Source organism: Eptatretus burgeri, chromosome 2 (genome assembly GCF_056783735.1).
Source record: "Eptatretus burgeri isolate ZD-2024b chromosome 2, Ebu_testis_v1, whole genome shotgun sequence".
In the NCBI taxonomy this organism is placed as follows: Eukaryota; Metazoa; Chordata; class Myxini; order Myxiniformes; family Myxinidae; genus Eptatretus; species Eptatretus burgeri.
This window is the reverse complement of record NC_140962.1, coordinates 15,176,255-15,198,948: the sequence shown is the minus strand read 5'-3', so window position 1 is coordinate 15,198,948 and position 22,694 is coordinate 15,176,255. Positions and strand designations below refer to the sequence as shown.

At 43.4% G+C, this 22,694-nt stretch overlaps 1 protein-coding gene across 2 annotated transcripts in view; it reads right to left on the bottom strand.

Annotated features, from left to right (window-relative positions):
* LOC147031468 (protein kinase C epsilon type-like) overlaps positions 1-22,694 on the bottom strand; it is a 169,460-nt gene that overhangs the window by 48,006 nt on the left and 98,760 nt on the right. For both annotated transcript variants that reach the window (XM_085863716.1, XM_085863726.1), the window contains exons 7-10: positions 21,992-22,121; positions 18,563-18,705; positions 8,679-8,769; positions 8,045-8,214 (exon numbers count right to left, since the gene is read on the bottom strand). In XM_085863716.1, coding sequence (XP_085719842.1) covers positions 8,045-8,214; positions 8,679-8,769; positions 18,563-18,705; positions 21,992-22,121 — 534 coding nt within the window. The remainder of the gene's footprint in view (positions 1-8,044; positions 8,215-8,678; positions 8,770-18,562; positions 18,706-21,991; positions 22,122-22,694) is intronic.

Sequence of the window (22,694 nt, the reverse complement as noted above, 5' to 3'; positions counted from 1 at the left end):
GTCTATGGTACGACTCAGCTGGGGTTAGAACAACCCCCCCCCCCCCCAAACTCAGAGCGGACACTCTAACCGTCACACAACAAAGTCTGGTCTGTCCTAACACCACCGAGTCGAATTACAATGCAATTGTTTAAAGAAAAGACACAAAAAAGGAACAATTTAAACAAACATATTTAATAATCCTTTCATTTATTATCAGGTGATCACTTATCAAAACCTATCGAAAAAAACTTAACCTTAATGATAGTCGACTGGACTGCATTTGCAGTGGAACAAAAGCAACCAGTAAATATGACACCACCCGAAGCATACTGTAACCAGGCATGAAGTCAAAATCTTCGTGCATGTGTGGTCCCAAACGACATGGCTGCACTATGGCCAAAGCTCATGTGCTCAGAGATTCATGGAAAAACCTGCATTCTTATTCAGGATAAACATCCGAACGGCAGCTATCCCAAGGCAAGGCAACACGCCATCTTTATCCATAATCTGCCTATAAATCCATTTTCAAAAACAGGGAATAAAAATAATTACGGTACAAGGTAAAGCAAGCTAATGAAGAAAAACAAAAAAAAGCATGAGAAAAATGTACAGAATAAACTGGGGTTAATCTAGGGACAACAAACGAGTTTGTTTGCGTTCGGAAAGCAATTTGTCATGCCAGTTGGTCGTTATTCATAATGTCACGTAGCGAGCATTCAAAATGGTTCACAAATTGCTGCGGATGTCTCTTTGGGCTCAAATGGGAAGATCATACAGATATAAATTCTCAAAAGGAATGCTAAATGGAGATGGTTGGCACAATTCTGTCTTTTCCAGAGAACAGCCAAAGAGGTTTTTTTTCTTTGATTTTCTGGACCACCCACTTCTTTCATTTTATTTTATTTTATTCTCAACCTGCCAATGACCCGGATTAAAACACAAAAGCTGGGCCAATGAGAAGAAACACGTCATGAAATGCATTGAGTGAAAACTCATTTCACTGCCGTCCAACAAAAGTGTTCATTACCTCCACCACCGAAGGAGAAGGAGGTCATGTTTTCACCCTGTCTGTCTGTTTGTTTGTCTGTTTGTTTGTGTGCAGGACATCTCAAAAGGTTGTGGACGGATCCGAATGAAATTTGGTGGACACATTGGGTGTGTGACAAGAATAAACTGATTAGATTCTGGTGAAGATCCGGATCCGACTCATGGAATTTTAAAGTGATTCTTCACCATTGAGAAATCGGGCCAAAAATGATATAGGACTGAATAGTATGATATTTCACACGTGTTCGGCCCGATATGTTCTCGTGGATCAGGCATTATGTGGTGGAGATATGCGCTCTACCGAGTGCCCTTCGAGTTAGCTTTCCTTTTGCTCTCAAAATTGTGACAAAACGAAACTAGAACGACGTTGTTGATGGCACACCATCGCATATTCCCACACACACCGCTTTGTCCCATCAACGCCAGGTGAAATTTTATCTTGCAAAATGGATTGACTATTCTTTTCTATTTGATGTGCTTTATGACCAAAGACTTATTATGTTTACTAAATCAGAAGTCATTGCAAGCACGTTAACATTTCATGAAACATTAATTTAACACTGTCCAGCAATATAGAACTATGCATCAATTTAATCATAAGAATGAACAATGTATAATATTAATTATAATCATTCATTATCAATTAGATAAATACAGTAAAACCTGTGACTGTTTGTCACTCATGGGGGCCACATAAGTAAGTTCTTTATAAAATAATTTACCATGTACAATGGTAAATACACTTAAAACAAGAGCGCAAGTGAGCACAACATACGCCCGAAAAAGTCTCTGTGACACACACACACACACACACACACACACACACACACACACACACACACAGACACACACACACACACACACACACAAACACACACACACACACACACGCACACACACACACACACACTCACACGCACACTCACACGCACACGCACACGCACACACACACACACACTTATATATTCAAACACGTCAATTTATGAAGAACAAGAAGGTATATACAGAATTGTGCTACTACATGGAAAACAGCATCCTGGTTGCCATGGCAACCACTTTAGATGACGAACGTATGTCGCGACACACCGGCTCCACAGTCTGTACCTATGTACCAAATATGAAACGTGAAAGTTGAAAACTTTGGGAGTTAGAGTGCGGACAGGAACAGACGGACGGACGGACAGACAGACGACCGGTATCACATAATACGCCCCGATATATATATATATATATATATATATATATATATATATATATATATATATATATATATATATATATATATATATATATATATATATTGTTGCGAATTCGCGCCCGCCGGCGTGCGAGCGGCCACGTAACTCGAATCGCGGCATGTCGCCCACCGGACGGACAATTCTGTCGTGACCCTCTCGGACTAACGCCGGGAACTAGTCACGGGTGGGCCTTTCGGCCTCACCACGATCGTGCTAATCGGCCCCCCGCGTGGGATAGGGTTGTTCGCCAAATTCGACCAACCTAAGTACCCACACGGAGGGTAGACCGGGCGATCGCACCTCGCCGCAGGTCGACTCCGGACTCGGGCCACTTTAAGCGACCCGTTCCGTACTATCGGGATAACCGAGCGGTGTTATCGTCAACCACGACGGTTCCGATTAATTATCGGGCGTATTTAGCCCACTACCAACCCTTTACGTGAAGTAAGATGGAGATTCAATTAAAGAAAAGACGAAGCGAAACGGGAAAAACAGTTCAACATCAGGCACATTTATTCCGCCGCACACGGAAAGCACACATATACAATTACAACAATTATGCACCAAAAGCAATTGCAAAAGAAACAACAATGCAGATCTACTACCAACTACGCGAGCACACGGCAACACTTACACAGTTTTACTTTACAGACGGCGCCGACAACACATATAATCAAAAGCAAAAGAAAAGGGCCACCCTCTACGACAAGGGGACCGACGGGGCTGTGGCCTGCGAGACCGGGTGGAGCCTACCCGTCCTGTGATGAGCCGCAAATGTGGCGGCGGTGCCCCGACTCCCGCGCTCCGCCGCGGGTTTCGTTGGCACTGCTTGGAATGGGGTGGGAACGGGGCCCCCCTTTCCGCACTATCTCAGCGCGGGGGGGGAAAAAGGGGGGAATTGTTGATGCTCTGGGGAAAGAGGATAGCTGGCTTGCTTGGGTCCCGCGACGAGCGACTCCACTGCGACCTCGACCGCGTTCCCGGCTTCCCCTCTCTGCAGCTCCCCGACAGACTCCGAACCCCGACAGACTCCGACTCTCCTCCAGACCCGTCTTGACTGCTGCTGCCACACTCCGCCGCCGCCACACCTCTCCAACTCGCCTGAGCCCAAAACTGCGACTGCCTCCAACTGCTTCCGACCCAAAACTGCGACCGCCTCGAACTGCTTCCGACCCAAAACTAAACTGACTGAATTCGCCCGCGCTCGGCGCTTTATAGTGCGGCAGGAGAACCCATATGCAAATTTCCGGATCAGGATGAGCTCGGGGGCGGAGCCATGCTCGCCCATTGGACGGAGGAAAAGTGGGCGTGAACCTCCCCTGATCCTCGAATTTGCATATATCGATTCTACTCCGACGCGCCTGGAGGCGGGGCCAAATCGCCCCGTGCTTAATGATTGGACGGATCGGAAGTGGGCGTGTATCATTCCTGATCCGACTTTTCCTCAGAAAGGCCGCTTTTTGCACCCGCGGCTCAGCGCGCGTCCCGCACGAGGCCAGGACAGCCTGACGCTCGGCGTTCACAAGTGGTGCGGGAATGGCCGCAGAAGGAGAAGAGGTGAAGGTGGTGGAGGGTTTATTGTGGTGGTTTATGGCCATGGCGACGCTTGGAATGGTGGTGATGCGATGTTTGCGAGAGCGAGTTGTGAAGGTAAAGGTCGTGGCTGTTGGCGTTGTTGTTGTTGTGAAGCGGCGTTGCGGTTGGTGGTTGTTGTGTGATGGCGGTTGAGACGTGGTTGGTTCAAAATAAAGACAGAACAGAAAAACGGCTATCTTAAAGGGTCGCAGCCCGAATGAATCACATTTATTCCCTCTAAACAACGGGTTTGGGGCTAACTACACATGTACTTACAGAGATACCTCACCTACGGGACCTGAATGGTGGTTTGCGAATTTCCTCAACCACAACACTATATATATATATATATATATATATATATATATATATATATATATATATATATATATATGTTTATATTTATATATATATATATATATATATATATATATATATATATATATATATATATATATATATATATATATATATATATATATATATATATATATATATATATATATATATATCGGGCGTATAAAAAAAATCAGCCCCCATGACCGCACCCCCTCTGGCCCAGCCCCTAGGGGTCATATCAAAAATCCAACAGTGTTGTGCACTTCCCCATACATATATCTACTATGTCCCAAAGTTTCAAGTTCCTATTTAAAACGGTGTAGGAGGAGTTACAGGGTAAGAGACGGACGTACGGACGTACGGACGGCGGAGACATTCACAATATTCCCGCTTTTCTTCAAAAGCGCGGGAATAATAATGAGTTTTTTTTCCACCTTATTGGAAGCAATCATGGTTTTTCAATAAATGTTTATCGCAAGATGGGCATAAAAATGAATATCCTGACATGAATGAATTCCAAACAAAAGTGAGGTCACCATAAACTGCACGTCAAAGCTTTAAAGTGGGATTGACAGGTTGAAATTCTTTCGATCAGCCTTGGTGGCAGAAAAGAGCTCCATTAAATTATTTGACAGGTGTAACATACTTGTGGATGGAAGGCAACAAAGTCTTGTCCTGCAAATTCTCTGCAAAACTAAGCAGTGTCACAATTTGGTTATATCTTTAAAGTGATCCCCCCCACCCCACCCCCCACCCCACCCCAAAGACTCATTCACCTTTTGGAAAAATACTAAAAGTGTTGGTGCAAAATGGCAAACCAGAGGAGAGCAATATGACATGGTGGTCCGTTCTTACAGTATGCAACACCTCATTTGCTTGGAGTGCAGCTGTGCCGCTGATTCATTGCTCCCTGTAGGTCAGGAGTCGGAATTTATTAATTTGTTCAATGGCTGGCGATATGTCACCTTGGGATCTTTAACATTCACTAACTAATGCTGGCAGATGGAACGCCCAGTTTATCGTTCATCCGAGGGACGGCACACACAGTGATGACTCCCCCCCGACTTGTGAAACAGCAGGATGACAGTTTATAGTTGGGCCAAGACTCTAACCCATGCTAAACATCTCAGAGACGAGTGTGCATACCTTTTCATCGTGGAAAAATAAGGACAATAATATTTTTCAACTCGAGAGAAGGCATGCTAACCGCCGTGGAAAAAAAAAGAAAGTGAATCGACATTTTGGGTGCTAGTCCTTCTTTTGAGCACGAGGGAAGAAGAGCTCAGGCCCGAAATGTCGATTCACCCTCTTTCCCAGTGGTTAGAAAACTGATCAACATTCTGTTGAGAAAATTAATTGAACTTATGTAGATTTTTTTTTTTTGTATACCATGTCGAGGCTGGTGTAAGAGTTGATACATTGAACATGTAACAAGGCAGGAGACAAGAGGAGGCGGGAGAGGGAAGCACATAATAGTGGGGAACAAAGACAATAGGAGATCTGTGGAAGGGAGAGGGATGGGGCGGGGAACACGGGGTAAACAAGATGGTACTACAGGGACTTTCAGGAAGGAAAACAGGGAATTTGGAGGAGGTGGGTTTGGGGTGGATTAACGGGGTTAGAAAAGATTATGGTTTTGGATGGGGGAAGACATGAGGTGGTCGTGAACAGATGTTTTGAAGACCTGAAGGGAAGAGTGGGATTGAAGAGTGTGAGAGTTATTTGCAATTACAAAACACATTTGTTGTGTTTCTTTGTTTGTTTTTGTGTATGTATGATAGAATTGTTCGGAACAGTTGTGTGTGAAAAAACACGAGGTGTGTGTGTGTGTGTGTGTGTGTGTGTGTGTGTGTGTGTGTGTGTGTGTGTGTGTGTGTGTGTGTGTGTGTGTGTCCGCCGCTCGTTTCCATTAACAGGAAATGGTAGGAACACGACACGACGCCTCTCATCGACGGATATTTCTCGTATTTCTTATATTTCTCCTCGAGTCCGATTTGCATCCAGGAACTCAACAATTATGGTTCACCATTCTGGAATTGCCACCCTTTCTTTTTAAATGGGAGAAATTAGATTAAAAAGACTTTCACTTCCATATTTGGTGCTCAGGGCAGGGCCTCGTCTCGCAGAAGCGAGCCGCTGAAAAAGCACACGCACAGAGCACATGTGCGAAAGGCCTCATCGGCATTCAAACGTCATTTTCAAAGTCCCGTGTTATGAAATTTCTGGTCAACGAAAACATCATGCCTGTTGAAAATTACGGACAATTAGCTGCACAGTCTGGCGATTATTGCCTGCCAAGGACAGCAGGATTTGAATCGGTTCAAATCACTTGAAGATGGAGGTAAAAGTGTGCAAAATGAACCACAAGTTGCAACACCTGGCACCTCGATCAACAATGCAAAACACATCAAGCGAGTTGAGGATCTCAGTTTGCAGAACTGAAGAGTTTATGTTAATCACATCAGTTCAGAAAGTGAACATTATAGTGTTGGTGATGTTGAGTTTATCCTTCATGACACGTTAAACTTCCAGAGGTTTGTGCAAAGGAGGGGCAACCAAGACACTGGACATTTGAGAAAAAGGCCTTGTGAGTCATAATCTATTCCAAATTGTCAGCTTGATTCAATAATCAAGGTGATGAACTTTTGAAGTCAGTTGTGATCTGCTAGAAAACAGGGAAACACCACAGCACTGGAATCAAAGAGGAAAAAGAAGCAAGCAGTGGTACCACGTCAGACCTCCAGCACAAAATAAGTTCGAAACTCAACAATCTACCAGCAAGGTGATTGATTCAGAGTTTGTTTGGAAGACTTAAGGGATTCTGTATTTTTATTTCCTTGATGAGAAGAGAACATTGAAATGACTGTAGTACTGTGACGTCCTCAATGATAAGGTGCAACCACCAAGAAGAAGAAATCAACCTTGTTTCTTGTCAAATGGTGTAATGCTTCAGTGTTCACATATCACAGCAAAAGAAAGCTGCTTTGCAGAACATGGGTTGGGAGGTCCTGCCATTTTCGCTTTATACTCCAGAGCCGTCATCTTGCTGCCTTGTTTGTTTCCCCAAGATAGTACCTTTTGGCGTGAAGAATTTTTGATAAATAAGAGTACCAGGAATGACCTTCACTGGCTAGGGACACGTCATAAATAATTATCCACTGAAGGCATATTGAAAGCTGCTACCCAAACGGATTGGAGTCGATGTCCAAATCTGAATAATATGTTGAAAAGCAACACGAGTAGCATTTTTACAATATATACACAAGCTAAGTTGAGTGCAAACAAAAGTCCAGGTATCATTTGACCAACTCTTATAAATAAATTCAAGTCTACACATGGAGGCAATTCTTCAGCAGAGAGCAAATTTTGGACATCCATGACCATTCCCCCGTCCAGTTACAACCAAGAAACTACTGCTGGAAGTGATAAATGCAAGATATCATCTTGGCCAATTGCTAATCGTTTCCTCCAAAAAGATGGAGAATGGCAGCAACAAAATGTTTGAAGACCTGTGCAAAATTGTACGTCTGTAACCACAGAAGGAGAGAGAGAAGGAGGGTAGAAAATATGGAAGGGAGAGGAGGTAGGAGGAAGGGGATGAAAGGGAAGGGACATATATAGAACATACACAAGGAAATAAGAGGAAAAGGGGAGGGGGGAGATAGCCCAAACATCCTCTAATTTTACATATGAATTAAACACAGTTGCATACCTGAAAAATTGGAAAAATTGTGTGGTTATCATCTTTAAAATGCCTTGACCTTGTGTGGTTATCATCTTTGAAGTTGAATGTGGATCATCAGACGATTAGTCATCCAACCACAAACTCTTCCACATTGAGAGAGCGGTACCTGACGACTCACCTTCCCAAAGCTGCCCTTGCCAAGAACCTTGATGAAAGTAAAGTCCTCAAGAGTAAACTTGCGTCTCAGCCCTTCTCCGTTCTCAGTTTTCTCTAAGAGACTGTTCCTTCCACCCGCCTCAGCACCAAATGGCAGCGGATTCTGGAACATTGTCTCCAAGTCACGCAGGCCTGCATCGTTGCCAAAATATATGATAGTTTCACAACAAAGTTTCTTGTATTGTCCCCACATGCAGAAAGCTGATAATAAGAACAACACGGAATTGTACAAAACAATGCTGTATTTGTTCAGACCCAGTTTGTGCTCCTGGTAAACCATAAGCATGATCCGAATATCTTTTCCTCAGCTCAGAAATCAGATTTGGGTAATCACAAAGCATACATCTTTAAAGCTAATTACATCAATGATTTATAGATGTCTGATAAATCCAAATGCATTTATGCTTGGTCAATGAGGTCATCCTTCGTTTTCTCAACACATAACGAGCTAGAGTGCAGAGTCGGCAATAATTTCACGAAGATGAGACGTACACGACACTGATGTACGTACTGCAAGCATACTGGAAAAGTACAACCCCGAAAGCCATACTATTCTGTCCTCATATATTTGTGCCAGCTCTGCAAAGCATACGCACCTTGGTTATTTGGAAGCAAAAGGGTTTTCTCATCTTCATCAGAAGTCAGGCTGGAACAACTCGCCAATGAGGGAGAATTGGGTACGAGTGGCTAGGAATAGAAAAGGCTTGAAGTTAGAAAAATTCACGTTAAGCATGCATAAACACTACAAAAGCTCCTTGTATCTTGGATTGCAAGAAACAAATAAAATAAAAACACAATCAGGCCTAAAAACACAATCAGGCCTTTGGACTGTCTATAGTCAATTGAACTTTGTGCTGAAAATTCAAGCTTAAATTGTTTCCACAATTTGACAGCTCAAAAGTGGGGTCACTAAAAGCATATGACTGAAGTTATGCCATACACCATGAGGTGGCAGCAGTGTTGTGAGGAGAGTTCATCCAATGACAGACAATGCAGGATGACGTCTCATGAGGCAAGGATGGACACACACGCACAGCAACTTGTGCACGCAAACACAAACGGAACTTTGGTGCTGGAGGGGGCCGTTCGGACCATCAAGCCAGCACGACACCAACACCAGAAACCATCACCCATCCATGCACAAGCTCGCTGGAAGAAGCAATTTATTGGCAAGGGATAATCTGGGTGGTTTGCCATTGTCTTCCCAGCAGTAGTTATGGAAGGAATTTGGAATTTGGCCATGTTGGCGGCGATAGCTCGCCGACTCTTCGCGAAGAACACTGTGGGATCTTTAATGTCCACCAAATCAGTCGATGAATCGACTGCCAACGGGAAACCAAGTTTAACGTCTATCTGTGGGATGACACAGATATAGGTGAATCACCCTGCCCGTGAAACACCTGGATGACGGTTTATAGCTGGATCAGGAATGTAACCCAGGCTAGACTGCTTACAGTAGAGGTGAGTGTTCATACCTCTTGAGTCTAGGCCATCCGATAAGATAAATATATACTAGCGGGGTGTGCTGACACATTGTGTAAGTATACGAACTGTGCTTCCCCATTGTCTCGAGTCGCTCACCTGCATTTGAGTTTTCATGTATTTATATTTTCATTTACGGATGCTTTTCAACAGTTCTGTGATTTTTCCTGGTACCGGGGCTTCGATGTCCATCAGCACATCACATTACCATGCTTCCCCATTGTCTCGGGTCACTAACCTGCATTTTATTATTTTCTTTTACATTTACTGATATTTTCTTTTATGGATGTTGTCCGACGATTTCTGTAAAATTTTCCTGTGTACCGGCTTCGATGTCCATCGGCATGCAAAATTTCAGCTTTCTACGTCACCCGGAAGGTACCGATCTTTAATATCAGTCAGTGGGTCAGTGAGTAAGTGAATGAGTGTGTCGTGGCAAGAACGACCACTAGGTGGGGGAGGTTGCGTCGTCTCCCACCAAACTCCCTGGAATTGAAGGCCGTCGCTCGGATAACTCCGGGAGCCGGCAGGTCGTTTAACCGACCGTGGAACGCCAATATCTCGACCGCATGGCGTAGGGTTATTTTGTCGAGATCCAATGTACCTAAGTAACCACACGGTCTCGGCTACCGGGGATCCACGCCCTCGGAACGCCTGGCTGAACCGGATTCACTCTACCGGCAGTGGTAAAATTACACCTACCGACTACCACTCTGCCACCCACCTTTCCGACTCGAATGCAGTCGAGCGGGCCTGCCCAGGACGTCCCGGCTACAATTGTCCGATTACCGGGGATAAAACCCCGCCGAAACTCAGATCCAAACCATGCTGGACCAATGCAAGAAGGGACGGAAACGAACTGGGGACATTTCTACAATTGTTTATTGACAATAAAAAGACACAGGGAAGACTTAACACGGATATGCAAGTAATATTTACAATTATCAAAAACAAACACTGAAACAGTTTCTACTTATAAGACAGGCCCACACGCAGACACACACACACAAATGAAAATAAACCCAGAGTTCTTTATTGGACCCTCGCAGCCGAGGAGAGAGACGCGCTGGGGGTCAGAGTCCAGCTGGGTACCTGACCGTCAGAGGAAGGGGGTGCTCCGTGGTGCGGCACCTGACAATGGTCGTTGGTTTGATCCCCAGTCGCACATGTGTGACTCGTGGTTCGTGGCGGAGCTCGGGTGGTGAATAGCGGGGTCCACGGAGGGTGGGTCAGGGTCGCTCTTTCCTTTCCTTGTAGAGGGCCAACAGGGACACGTTCGCTGCCTTCACGACCTTCTGCTCAACCCTCTGCTTCAAAAGAACTGCACGATCAACAACAACCTTCAGAGCCCTATCCAAAACCTTGTCAGAAACCGGTGGAGAACTTCCTCAGAGATGCCAACTTTTGGAAATCAGAATTAGGGAGGATTTTCAACCGACACCAAATTATGTGCGCCAAGCGCACATCTCGAGCGCGGAGCGCTCGACCCTTGCGCCGGGGTCCATGGCCCGCCTTAGGGCCCTGGAAGCTCTGGGGTTCTAGACGCTCTCTAGTGCCCTCTGAGCCCTATTTTGGAGCATTTAACATGTTAAGAATTCCCACTTTTTGAACAAAAAAAGGGGAAAATTGTGCACTTTTTAATGTTACATGTATGTTAATATTAGTAAGTTAGGGGACAATCAAAGATTAACAAAAAGCACAAAAGAAGCAATATTTTTCTTACCTTACTGGCTGGTACTACTGCTGCTTGCTTTTTCCATGGCAGCTTTGCTGAGTGACAGCTGTGTGGCTCTTTTAGCCCTTCTGATTATGTCTTTGCTGTATTCTCTCTGGTAGCAAGGGGTGCTATGAGCTAGTTTTTCAATTAAGAGAGCTTCCAGGGTTTTGACACTCAAATTGGGACGAAATTCAGTATGATTCTTCCGTACAAGACTGAGTGCCCGCTCACATGATGTGTTCGAATGAGGAATGACCAAGATTCCCTTCATCACTTTGCTCAAATTAGGATACTTCTTGGCACCAGTGCAGGGATCTGTGAGCTGTGAAATCCGATGCCACTGCTCATCCACTCTCACTGTCTCAGTAGCAATTGTAGCTATGGAGGCGTCTGCCTGGTAGTGAGCGAATTCACTCTCAAGACTGTCTATGTCACTATCACCGCCACTGAACAGACAGGGGAATTTCTTGATGAAAAACTCCACACAGTCAAACCCCACTTCTTGGTGTAGCTTAACATCCAGCACCTGAGCATGCTTGGCTAATTCATCACCTAGCGGCCAGGTTTTGAAGATGTAATTGCAGGCTTTCACATAATATGAGCGAACTGCACTGAAGAAACCTTGGATGTCTGACTCACTCAGAGTGAAGGTGGATTTCTTGAGACTCCTTTGTTCCCTTATATACAGTTTGGCATCGTTCCCAATCATGAGGTCCTCATCATTCTTCTGATGATTTCTGTCAGAGAAGGGTACATTTACCAGAGCAACCGATGACACCGATGGTTTCAAAAACCGTACGAAGATATCTTTTAGAAGACCATTCAATTCAGAAGACCAGAAGACCAAGATCAGGAGATGAATACAGGGTTCGTCTCTTTGGAGCAGAAGATTCCCCTTCTCAAAAAGCTTGTTAGCATATCGAAGGAAGAAACAATAGAGTTTTGTTTGTGGAGACAAGAACATCCTGTTGACACGTTTTTCTCTAGATTCCTGCACAGTGTTTGAGGAAGATGCACTTTTAGTTGTAGAACTCGTAGTACACTTAGCCGCAGGGTGATCACACTTGCGTTTACTGCCAGCAGAAGAGGTCAGACTCGTAGTACCAGATCCAATTTTACGTTTGAGGAGAGAGCTTGAGGTAAGTGCAGCCAAGGAAGAAGACCTCTGATTCGAAGGTTTTGCTGAGCTTCTATCAAGTGATTTGGCAAAAGCAGAACTTAACTTGGGTCCTTCTTTGCCTGTAGATGGGACTATCACAGTCTTTCTCGACTCTGAAGGGATCTGCTTTGTGGATGAACGTGATGAAGGGCCGGTGATGCTACCTGCTCTCAGCATTGGTTTTGGTGCTGTCCCTGCTGTCTTCTTCGCAGCAGATACTGCAGTGGTAGTGGTGAATGCTGCTCCACTAGTGCTTGATCCTGCAGTGCCAGTACTGGCAGTAGATACAGTGCCGTCCTTCTTGCTCGTTGTTAGAGTCTTGGCTACAGTTGGTTGCATTTTTCTTCGGACTTCTTCTTTGAAGAAGAGGCGAAGTGGCTCCCACTGTTCAATCAGCCTGTCTAGGCACTGACCAAGGGACAGCCACCTTGTTGCGACATGCTTCAGAATCTTGTGTGTCGGGGCATCACAGAGTTCTTGCAGTGCTTTCACTCCTTTGACGCGTTTACTACTTTTGTCCAAGTAGTAGTAAATATCGATGAGAAAGTCATCTAATTCAATGGGGAAGGCCTGAGCCGCCTTCTTGGCCGTATTGTGCATCATATGGCAAGGGCATCCCATGATGTAGCACTCTGGATTTTGTTTGTGGATATAAGCAGCGACTCCTTTGTGCTTGCCCACCATGACAGAGGCATTATCAGCACAAAAGGAAACACAATTTCCCCACGGAATTTTCCTGTCACTGAACTCATGATCAAGCAGTTTGAAAATGTTTTCTCCAGTGGAATCTTGTTTGCACGCAGGCAAACTTAGCAAACCTTGCTTCACAATCCCAGCACTGTTGTCATAGTACGAAATCAGGACAGGATATAGCTGGGCCTCACCACTGTCATTGCTACCGTCTGTAGCTAGGCTAAATGGAGCTAGTCTAGCAATATCGGCAATAGATGAAGCAGTAACATTTGACAACTCACCAATTACACTGGTCAACAACAAATTTGTTGTCTGCATTTTTAAGCTGATTTAGGACGAATCTGATGCGCTGAATCCAAAACTCACATTAGTTTTGTTCAATCAGGTCAAGTTTTTGAGATATGGCCACATGTCGTTTTTTACATATTTGTTCACATGTACGCATGTGTGGAGCATTTTAGAAGAAGTTGGTGGGGTAAAATGTCATGTCAAATAATTGTTTTGATTGGAAATAATTATTTTAATGACAAGAAGTATTCAGGTACGATAGTTCTAGGTGATTATGTCGAAAAGGGATCAGTTTGAAGTCATAAAACCTCAAAATCTTCCAAAAATTGGTGAGGCAAAGCATAAAGTTCGTGGATCAAAACTAAAGTTAATGGGGCAGATTTTGTAATAATGTGATACAAAAAAGTTGTATTTCTTGAAATAACGAACTCTGAAGAATGTACAATACCTACATGCGCCAATTTATGACATGCGCTTCTGCTCAAGCTTGGAGTGCCACAGTACGAACCCAAAGATTGGAGACTGTTCATTGACAGCAGCAAGCGATCACTGAAATGTGTTCTGCTACACAACGGCAACCAGTTTGCCTCTGTACCCATTGCTCACTCGACTACACTGAAGGAGAAGTATGAAGCGGTGAAGTACGTGCTGGAGAAAATTGGTTATGATCAGCATAAGTGGTTTATTTGTGTTGACCTGAAGATGGTGAACTTTTTGTTGGGACAACAGTCTGGCTTCACCAAGTACCCATGTTTTCTGTGCATGTGGGATAGTAGGGACCGTGCTCAGCATTACACAAAGAAGGACTGGCCTGTGCGGGAGGAATTGGTGCCATGCAAAGAAAGGAACGTCATCAACGACCCTCTGGTGGACAGAGACAGAATACTCTTCCCACCGCTGCACATCAAGCTCGGCTTAATCAAGCAGTTCACCAAGGCTCTGGACAAAGATGGTGACTGCTTCACTTACTTGTGCCAGGCTTTTCCAGGATTGACCATGGAGAAGTTGAAAGCTGGCATCTTTGATGGTTCTCAGATCCGTCAGCTCATCAGAGATCCAGAGTTCAAAAACTCAATGAACGAAGTGGAACTGGAAGCGTGGAATACATTTGTTTTGGTAGTGAAGAACTTTCTTGGCAACAATAAGGCCAGAAACTACGCAGAACTTGTCAACAACATGCTGACTGCTTTCAGAAACCTGGGCTGCAACATGAGCATCAAGATGCACTACCTATTTTCACATATGAACCGGTTTCCTGAGAACCTGGGTTCAATGAGTGACGAGCAGGGGGAGAGATTCCATCAGGACATGAAGGAGATGGAGACCAGGTATCAGGGTCGCTGGGACGCAGTCATGATGGCTGACTACTGTTGGAATCTGAAGAGAGACCTCCCTGCCGCTGAACATTCCAGGAGTTCGAAGAAACGGAAGTTCAAGCCCTGAAGTTTGAACAGTGGTGACGCAACATGCAATTTACTTGTACTTACCTTTATCAATGCCCACCATTCAGATGACAGTAATCGATGTTTCTATCATGTAATCAATAAATGTTGTTGGCAAAACATTTTTTTTTCTTAAAAACATGTTTAGGATGATATGTGTTGACAAAAATCAGCTGATAATGCCACAAAAATGTAATTGATTTTGTCACAAGATCTGATTTTTTTCAAATCAACTTAGCACAAAAACCTGACCTGATGGAGAGAAACGGATGCCATTTCCTGATTCAGCAGTGCCAGAATACCCTAATTCACTTGTAGAAATCTAGACAACATTCAGAAAGTAAAAAATTGTTGACCAGTGTTCTTTTTTTCTTCTTTGTTCTTGTTCTTTTTTTTTTTTTGTTCTTTTTTTTTTCTTTTTTTTTCTTGCTTTTTGTTCTTGTTTTTTTTTTGTTTTTTTTTGTTCTTGCACATCTTGCACATCTTGCAAGTCTTTGTTCTTGCACATCCATACTTTGAAGCAACTTTTGAATCTGGAAACATCTTTTGAAATAGAGGTCCAGCATGATCTGAGACTGATATGGGCAAGTTATGTTCCACAATAAATCCACTAAAGAGAAGTTCCGCTCGGGTAACATCCTCTTCCTCGCTTGTCCCTTGTTTGGTGAAATAATTCAGAAGTGTACCGGTACTCGTGCTCGAAGATCTCTCCTTTGCAATGTCTGTGTGCCGTTTGCTTCCAACGTGCTTCCGAATATCATCGCGACCTCCGTGCTCAACTGAAATATCAACGCTGCATACTGTACAATACGCATGATGAATTCCTCTTTCAGACTTTCGAATACACGGGTATTGGAGACTGTATTCGGTCTTGTACTTCTGAGACCATTTCTTGGTCTTCGTAAGCTTCTTTTCTGCCATTTCGTAATCAACATCGAGGGCTTGAAGCATCGGTAACTTCGAAGTCGATGTTCCACAGCTGCAGCGCGACTCGTAGAACTCCAGCGGCTGTTAAACACCGCACGGTGGTCGCGACCGCCGGGCTGGTACGGGGCCCAGCTGCATGCAGTGAGCGTATCGCATGCATATAGACTGTGCATACATACCGCATGCACTGTATTGCACACATACCGCATGCACTAAATCTCAGTGCATGATCGCATAAGCGAGATCCAGACCCAATGTTTCGCTGCTCCTCATTTGAATTTGCATTTTTTTACGTACAATTTGGTAGCAGCGAACGTTATGGAGTTACCACATGCTATACGTAGCAGACGATGCTTTTCATTCAATTCTCATACTAGTACATTCTGATTAGTGAACAGTGCAAAAATATCAAAATTTCGGGAGGATAAGGATAGTGATCGTAAGGGCGGGAGTTTGGGTGAATTTTCGGAAGCCTCCCGATGAAATCGGGAGGGTTGGCATTGCTGCTTCCTCCAAGACCCATCTTTCTCACTCGACTCTCAACCACCACAACCCTGTCAAAAACCTCAGAACAACCTTCATAACAACCCTGCCTCAGAGAGTGCTCAGGAATTTATGGACCTCCCTCAACGGGGCGGGGCTCGCGCGAACAGACGTCACTCCCCGCTCTGATTGGACAGACTCCTGTGGGTTCGCCCTTTCTGGCGGGATTTCTGCCCCTGCAGGGAAACCCCACCCACTCTTCCATGCAGGTTCATACTTGTCGAGCAACAGTATCAATGTTGCAAAGGTCGTCGTGAAAGAGTTACAACGTTTGTGGAAGCCGAGAAACTGGAACCGCAAGATCCCGCCTCGGCACGTCAGGGTGCGAGAAGGCAGCCGGTTGGCAGTGGATCGTGATGGGGGATGGGATGGTTGTTAGATGGCTTGGCTTATTAGATGTAATAACCTCACAAAAAGAAATAGCAACGCACGCCTTTGATTCTCCCACTAGACAAAAGGAAGGGGATCTGACTACACACATACTTAACGACATAACTGACTTTTGGGACATCTGTATGTTGAATGCAAATGGTTTCCAGATCCGTAACAATATACATATATACATATACTAGTATAAAAGCCAGTCAAAAATGATGTGTGGGAGTTATTTTATTTGAAATATTCAAGGACACTGGAAGATTTGATGCTTCCTAGCAATAAAAAGCGTTATTTTAATACATTAAATGTACAAATTTGACCCTATTTTCTTTATTTGCTGGGATGTTTTGTTTGATCGGTGCATCCTCGTGAGTGTGTCAAAGTCTGAAGCCTCAGCTGAACATCAGGTGTAGTTCTATGTTCTTTTTATTCGACATCTTACAGGTGTCAATGAACACTCATTTTACTCTGCACAAGTTGCACATCACGTTCGGCAAATTTAACTTCCCTGTGCCTTGTATTTGTTGTTATTTAAAAAAAAACGCTTCTGTACACCACCCTTGAGGTCCGGCTTCCAAGTCACCATCTACAATTCCAATATACGAGATGTAATTACTCTTTTATGGAAAATGCTTTTTGAGTTTGTTACCCTCAAAAATAGACCGTGACAAACACACAGTCATGTTAAAAGGTTGGCCTTAAAACCCCTATTTAAATTGTCCTTATGAAGGGGGACAGAGAAATACACACAGGGTTTTATATAGGTAAAATAGAAATATATATATATATATATATATATATATATATATATATATATATATATATATCTCTATCTCTATCTCTATCTCTATCTCTATCTCTATCTCTATCTCTATCTCTATCTCTATCTCTATCTCTATCTCTATCTCTATCTCTATCTCTATCTCTATCTCTATCTCTCTATCTCTCTCTCTCCCTAAATGCGGCTCAGTTTATATTTATTTTTATTTACAACCTCAAAGGCTTGTGGAGGAGTTGCAACACAAATCACGTACACATGCAGACAGATGCATTAGACAACACCAGACTTAACTTTACACACAAACAGCAGCTGAAATTGGGTGAAGTGAGGTCATTTCTGAGAGCACTCTGGGTATCTTTATGACATCACTTTTCTTTTCGCACTCAGTGGGGCAATCAAGAAGAAATTCCTCCTCCCCGGCCATGGATGCAAATATATGGGGTTTTTTTGCCATGCTATCCTTTTAAAATGCTGAATATCAAGCAAGGAAGCAGCACGTACCATTTTTGAAGTCTTTGGTATGACTCGGCCAGGGGTTGAACCACCCAGTATTGTGCCCAATAGCCAAGGAATCTGCTTTGGCAGCACCGATACTCTGCACAGAGTATGGTCCCAATGGATGTATGGAACTTCCTCCCATATAAGACCTTTTTTACAGGTCACGTTTATGCCTGTCGAGCATCCAATTGGTCCCTTCTGCCATTTTATATAAGTCGAAACCCACTCATCCCCTGTTGTTTGACTCCTTAATGAGTCTCGACTTTGAATATAGATGATTAATTAAGGGATGAAACTATAAGACAATAAATCATCAACTAAGCACAGTTCCATCATGAAGGATTCCACCAATTAATCCAGAATAACAGCTTCTCAACAGAATCACTCTTGCTGAAGCAAGAAATGATCCCAAACATGACAGTTGCCAAAGAATAAATAAATAAGTCATTCACACTGTTGGCGAAGTGGAAGTGGTCAAAAAAAATGGTGTGATGTTGAGAGGTGCAAGAAAAGAAATTAAAAAGCGATGGAATCAAAGGTGATGGTGATGAAAACCAGGTCGAGATGATTACCTTCTTTTTTCTTAGTGTCGACTGATGAATCTTGTCGGACGTGACACCAATCTCGGCCAAAACCTTGGCAATGGCACGCGAGTCCACACCACAGTTCGGTGCTACGTAACTCTCACAGCGCCGATGGACATTCATCTTGCACACTAAGGGGCATGCAAACCGCCTTTAACACCAATCGGACTCTATCATGACAAAAACCAGATTCTTTTTTTGACACAGCATCTCACAAGAAAGTTGTGTGTGCTAAGAGCTCCTGGGATACATCTATACATACATATATATATATATATATATATATATATATATATATATATATATATATATATATATATATATATATACACACACATCATACATATCACACACACACACACACACACACACACGCACACACACACACACACACACACACACACACACACACACACACACACACACACACACACACACACACACACACACACACACACACACACACATACGTTTGAGTCACCTTCAATCAATGTAAAGCTTTTTCATACCACAATTTCAAACAGAAACTTTTCACAATATTGAAGATATTTATTCATATTCTTCAATTTATTAGAGTTGTTATTAACTGCAACTTTGTTTTCACAAAAGAAATGAAGGGTTAACACATTTGAGAGAGACCTTGAAAATTATGTGAGCAGTCCGATTGTGGTCTGGAGTGCATTACTAAACTGTTGGGGGGGGGGGGGGGAATAGTATAATCAATAAACAACTTGAATCAATGCCAAATGGAGTTGAGGTATTTCTCAAGGCAAACGGGGTCACTATTGAATTGATGTAAAGATTGTATCATTAAGAGTTCATGGAAATCCCCATAAAGTGATTTGGTTTAATTATGAAACGATTTATTTCATCACATCTAATTTTAATAATTTTGCAACATATACATAGTGTCTGTAGAATGTCTACACCTCCTTTCAAATTCAAATATACATCGTGTGTAGAAAGTCTACACCTCCTTTCAAATTTTTCACCTTTTGTTGCCTTATAGTCTGGAATTAAATTGCATCAAATCAGACTTTTCCCACCTTTATTTACACATCGTAACCCACAACTTCCAACTGACAAAAAAAATTCAACAAATATCAGGAATTTAATGAAAAATACAAAACTCGAATATCTTGATTCAATAAGTAAGAATGTCAAGTTAGCGAAGTTAGAACATTTCCTGCAACCAGGAACCAGTTGGAGTGGAGTTGTCATCGTCTCACGTATGCTGTGAGGTCGTATCATCGAGATAGAGATTAAAAAGGAAATTGTGATTCATACGTGTCCTCTCTGTAAACGAGGGAGGCACCAGGTAAGGTGTGGGTAGGGTGGGAACAGAATGGATTTGGCTGTGTCTGCAAAAATCTGCCTGCATCCCGTGAAAGATGAAGGGACACCATGATGCCAACCAGCCCACGTGATGTCAACGTGGCGGTAACAGCACGGGACATGGGAGCCGGTCTGGGAATGATGGACGCTCGGGAGGTGTGGGTGCGGCCATGGGGAAGGTGAGAAAAAGGGTAGTGCATGGCGGCAGGAATGAGTTGGAACAGAAGTCAGAAGGAGTGAGCAGCCAGTTGGAGTTGGAGGGCTTTTTTTGGAAGTCCGGTCAGTTGTAGTCTCTCTCTGGTGTCGCGGTGCGGGAGATAATCATTGGTGGTGGTGGTGTCTGAGGGCTGACTCGTATCTCCCCGATTCCCATGCTTTCCAGACTGGAGTGTGTTCATGCTCCATATCCTTTGAAAGACCTTGCCTGGCCACCCATGAGTTTATGTGGTTGTGGCATCCGAGTTTTATATTCCTGTGTTAATGGTGTATTTATTTATATATTTATTAATCATTTCAGTCTGCCTTTCATCCCAGGATTCTCCATTTGTGTTGTCTCCTCTGTCTTTTAATAAATTGTTATTTCTTAAGAGAAATGTTGCCCGATTCCTCTTTCTTGCACGCGTGAAACTGTTTTGGTGATTCGAAAATCCATGGTGGAAATATAAAATGGTAAAACAGACTCATTTTTAGAGATCGGCAGGATACAGATCTCAACTGGGGGAAGCTGCATTTTTCTGCTCAAATGTAATTTAATTTAATTCTGCAATTCGTGAAGCACATTGCTTTGGCATGGTGGGGAAGCATTAGCAGACACTGTTGACATGACAGCTGGTGTCAGGAGTGGGATTTTGGACCCGATTCTCACAGGAAAAATTTTAAATTTTTTGCCCGTAAAGCACATTTAGTTAAAATTAATTTAAAAGAGCTTTTCCCAATTTTACTGCCAGTGGGAAAAAGCATAGATGCGGCCAAGCAAAGCAAATGACAGCCATACATACATAATGAAGGGTGATGGCATGCACATGGGTAAATGTGAGACTGAGGCGGGGATTAGCGGGGAGGAGACTAGATTGGGAACCCCCCCTCCCCACTCCTAGAGTCATGAGGAGCTCCTCCCCCTCCTCAGGATTAGAGGTCATAGCACAGGAGGCTGACATGATGTCGCTACGGGCCATGACGCTAGAAATTATGGCACATTTGGAATATAAATCGGGGGCACAATTAGGCACTCAAATTGCAGAAATCAAAAATTTGGGGGGAACAAATGAATAAAAACAAAGATCAGTTAGGAAAGGAAATGAACAAAATGAAAGAGGAAATTAATAATAATTTGGAAGCCAAATTTAAATAAATAAATTATGACTTGCTGCAGAAAATTGGAAGTGGGACAGCTAAATTTAAAGAAGATAATGACCTGGACCAGTGTCGTGTTGGTGTGGATGTCACATTTCTGGGGCAAGGACAGGTCGTCCCTGAGACAAGCAGCCCCTGCCTAGTGTGAAACAACCCCCGTGGTGTGCGAGACGGTGTTAATGGCAAGCCGTGGAGAGTTAGACACTGCAGAGATAGAGCTGGTGCTGCGGGCCCCATGGTGTGCAAAGATTATTAAAATAAAATAAAAACAAAATGGATCTTTGAACCAAATCCCCAGGGGAAATAAAAAATATTTGGGCTTGCAATACGGACATTCCTTGCTTCAAGCATCACCACCTGAAAATTCATTATTGCCAAAAGTACTCATTGAAATGTCATGATTACAAGAAGGTATTGGTATCTTTATGAGGCACATTCATGATAATGAAGAAGGTTCGGGGAGATGGGAGGGACATCTTGTGGAGCTGCTCCCAAAATTGGCCTCTGTTTATTCACAGCAAGACAAAAGCAATATGCCAAGGCATAGTTTGAGGTGTGCACGCATATTTCATGGTCAGCACCCTGTTTGTACATAAACTCGCAAGCAAAAATAAGTATGATGATCAGAGGGGCCCAAATGCGTTTCAAGTTAAATTAGATACATTATAAGTCCGATTTGTGAGAAATCCATCACTGCACCCCTGTCCCCGGGGACCGAACACCACAAACCTTTGCACTGTAGACCTTGCCGCATAAGACCCCAAAGCAATGACCCACAATGGTCACAAAACGTGGGCACCTTGTAGTTGTGAATCGAGAACTTGTGCGGTACATTCACATTGAACCGCTGACTTCCAACCTAGAACCCCCAAAAAACAGAAACAACACCCTGCCATCTTCTCATCACGAGCATTTCACTGTTGCACACCGGCAAAATAATTACATGGGGGTAAAAAAAAAAAATCTTCAGTAAGTGGTCACTGGTGAAAAAGATGCAAGATACCCGTCAATCTAAACACCCAATGAGACGAATACATAAATGATGATGTGCTGTATGCATCATTAAAATGTTCAACGAACTGGGAGACGACGGTACATTACACTACATCAGATTGAGGGCTTCCTCAAAGGACACCCACAGAACAAATTCAAAAATGTAAAACAGAGAGATTATTTCACTGTGGAGATACGAGTGGCATCATATTATTTTAACACACCGAATCCCAACAACTATCGAATCCATCAACCACTCCATTAACAAGCAAGTCATACAAATTCGCTGACAAAGCAACTATTTTCAACCACAGTAAATCCACATCTTTTAGCCCACCTTAAATTTTTTTTTTCTCTCAATTGTGCGACAGTCACCCCACCCCCACACCCACAAGTCCTGCTCTTTCCTTCAGCCATTAAAGGTACAACAAACTGGCAG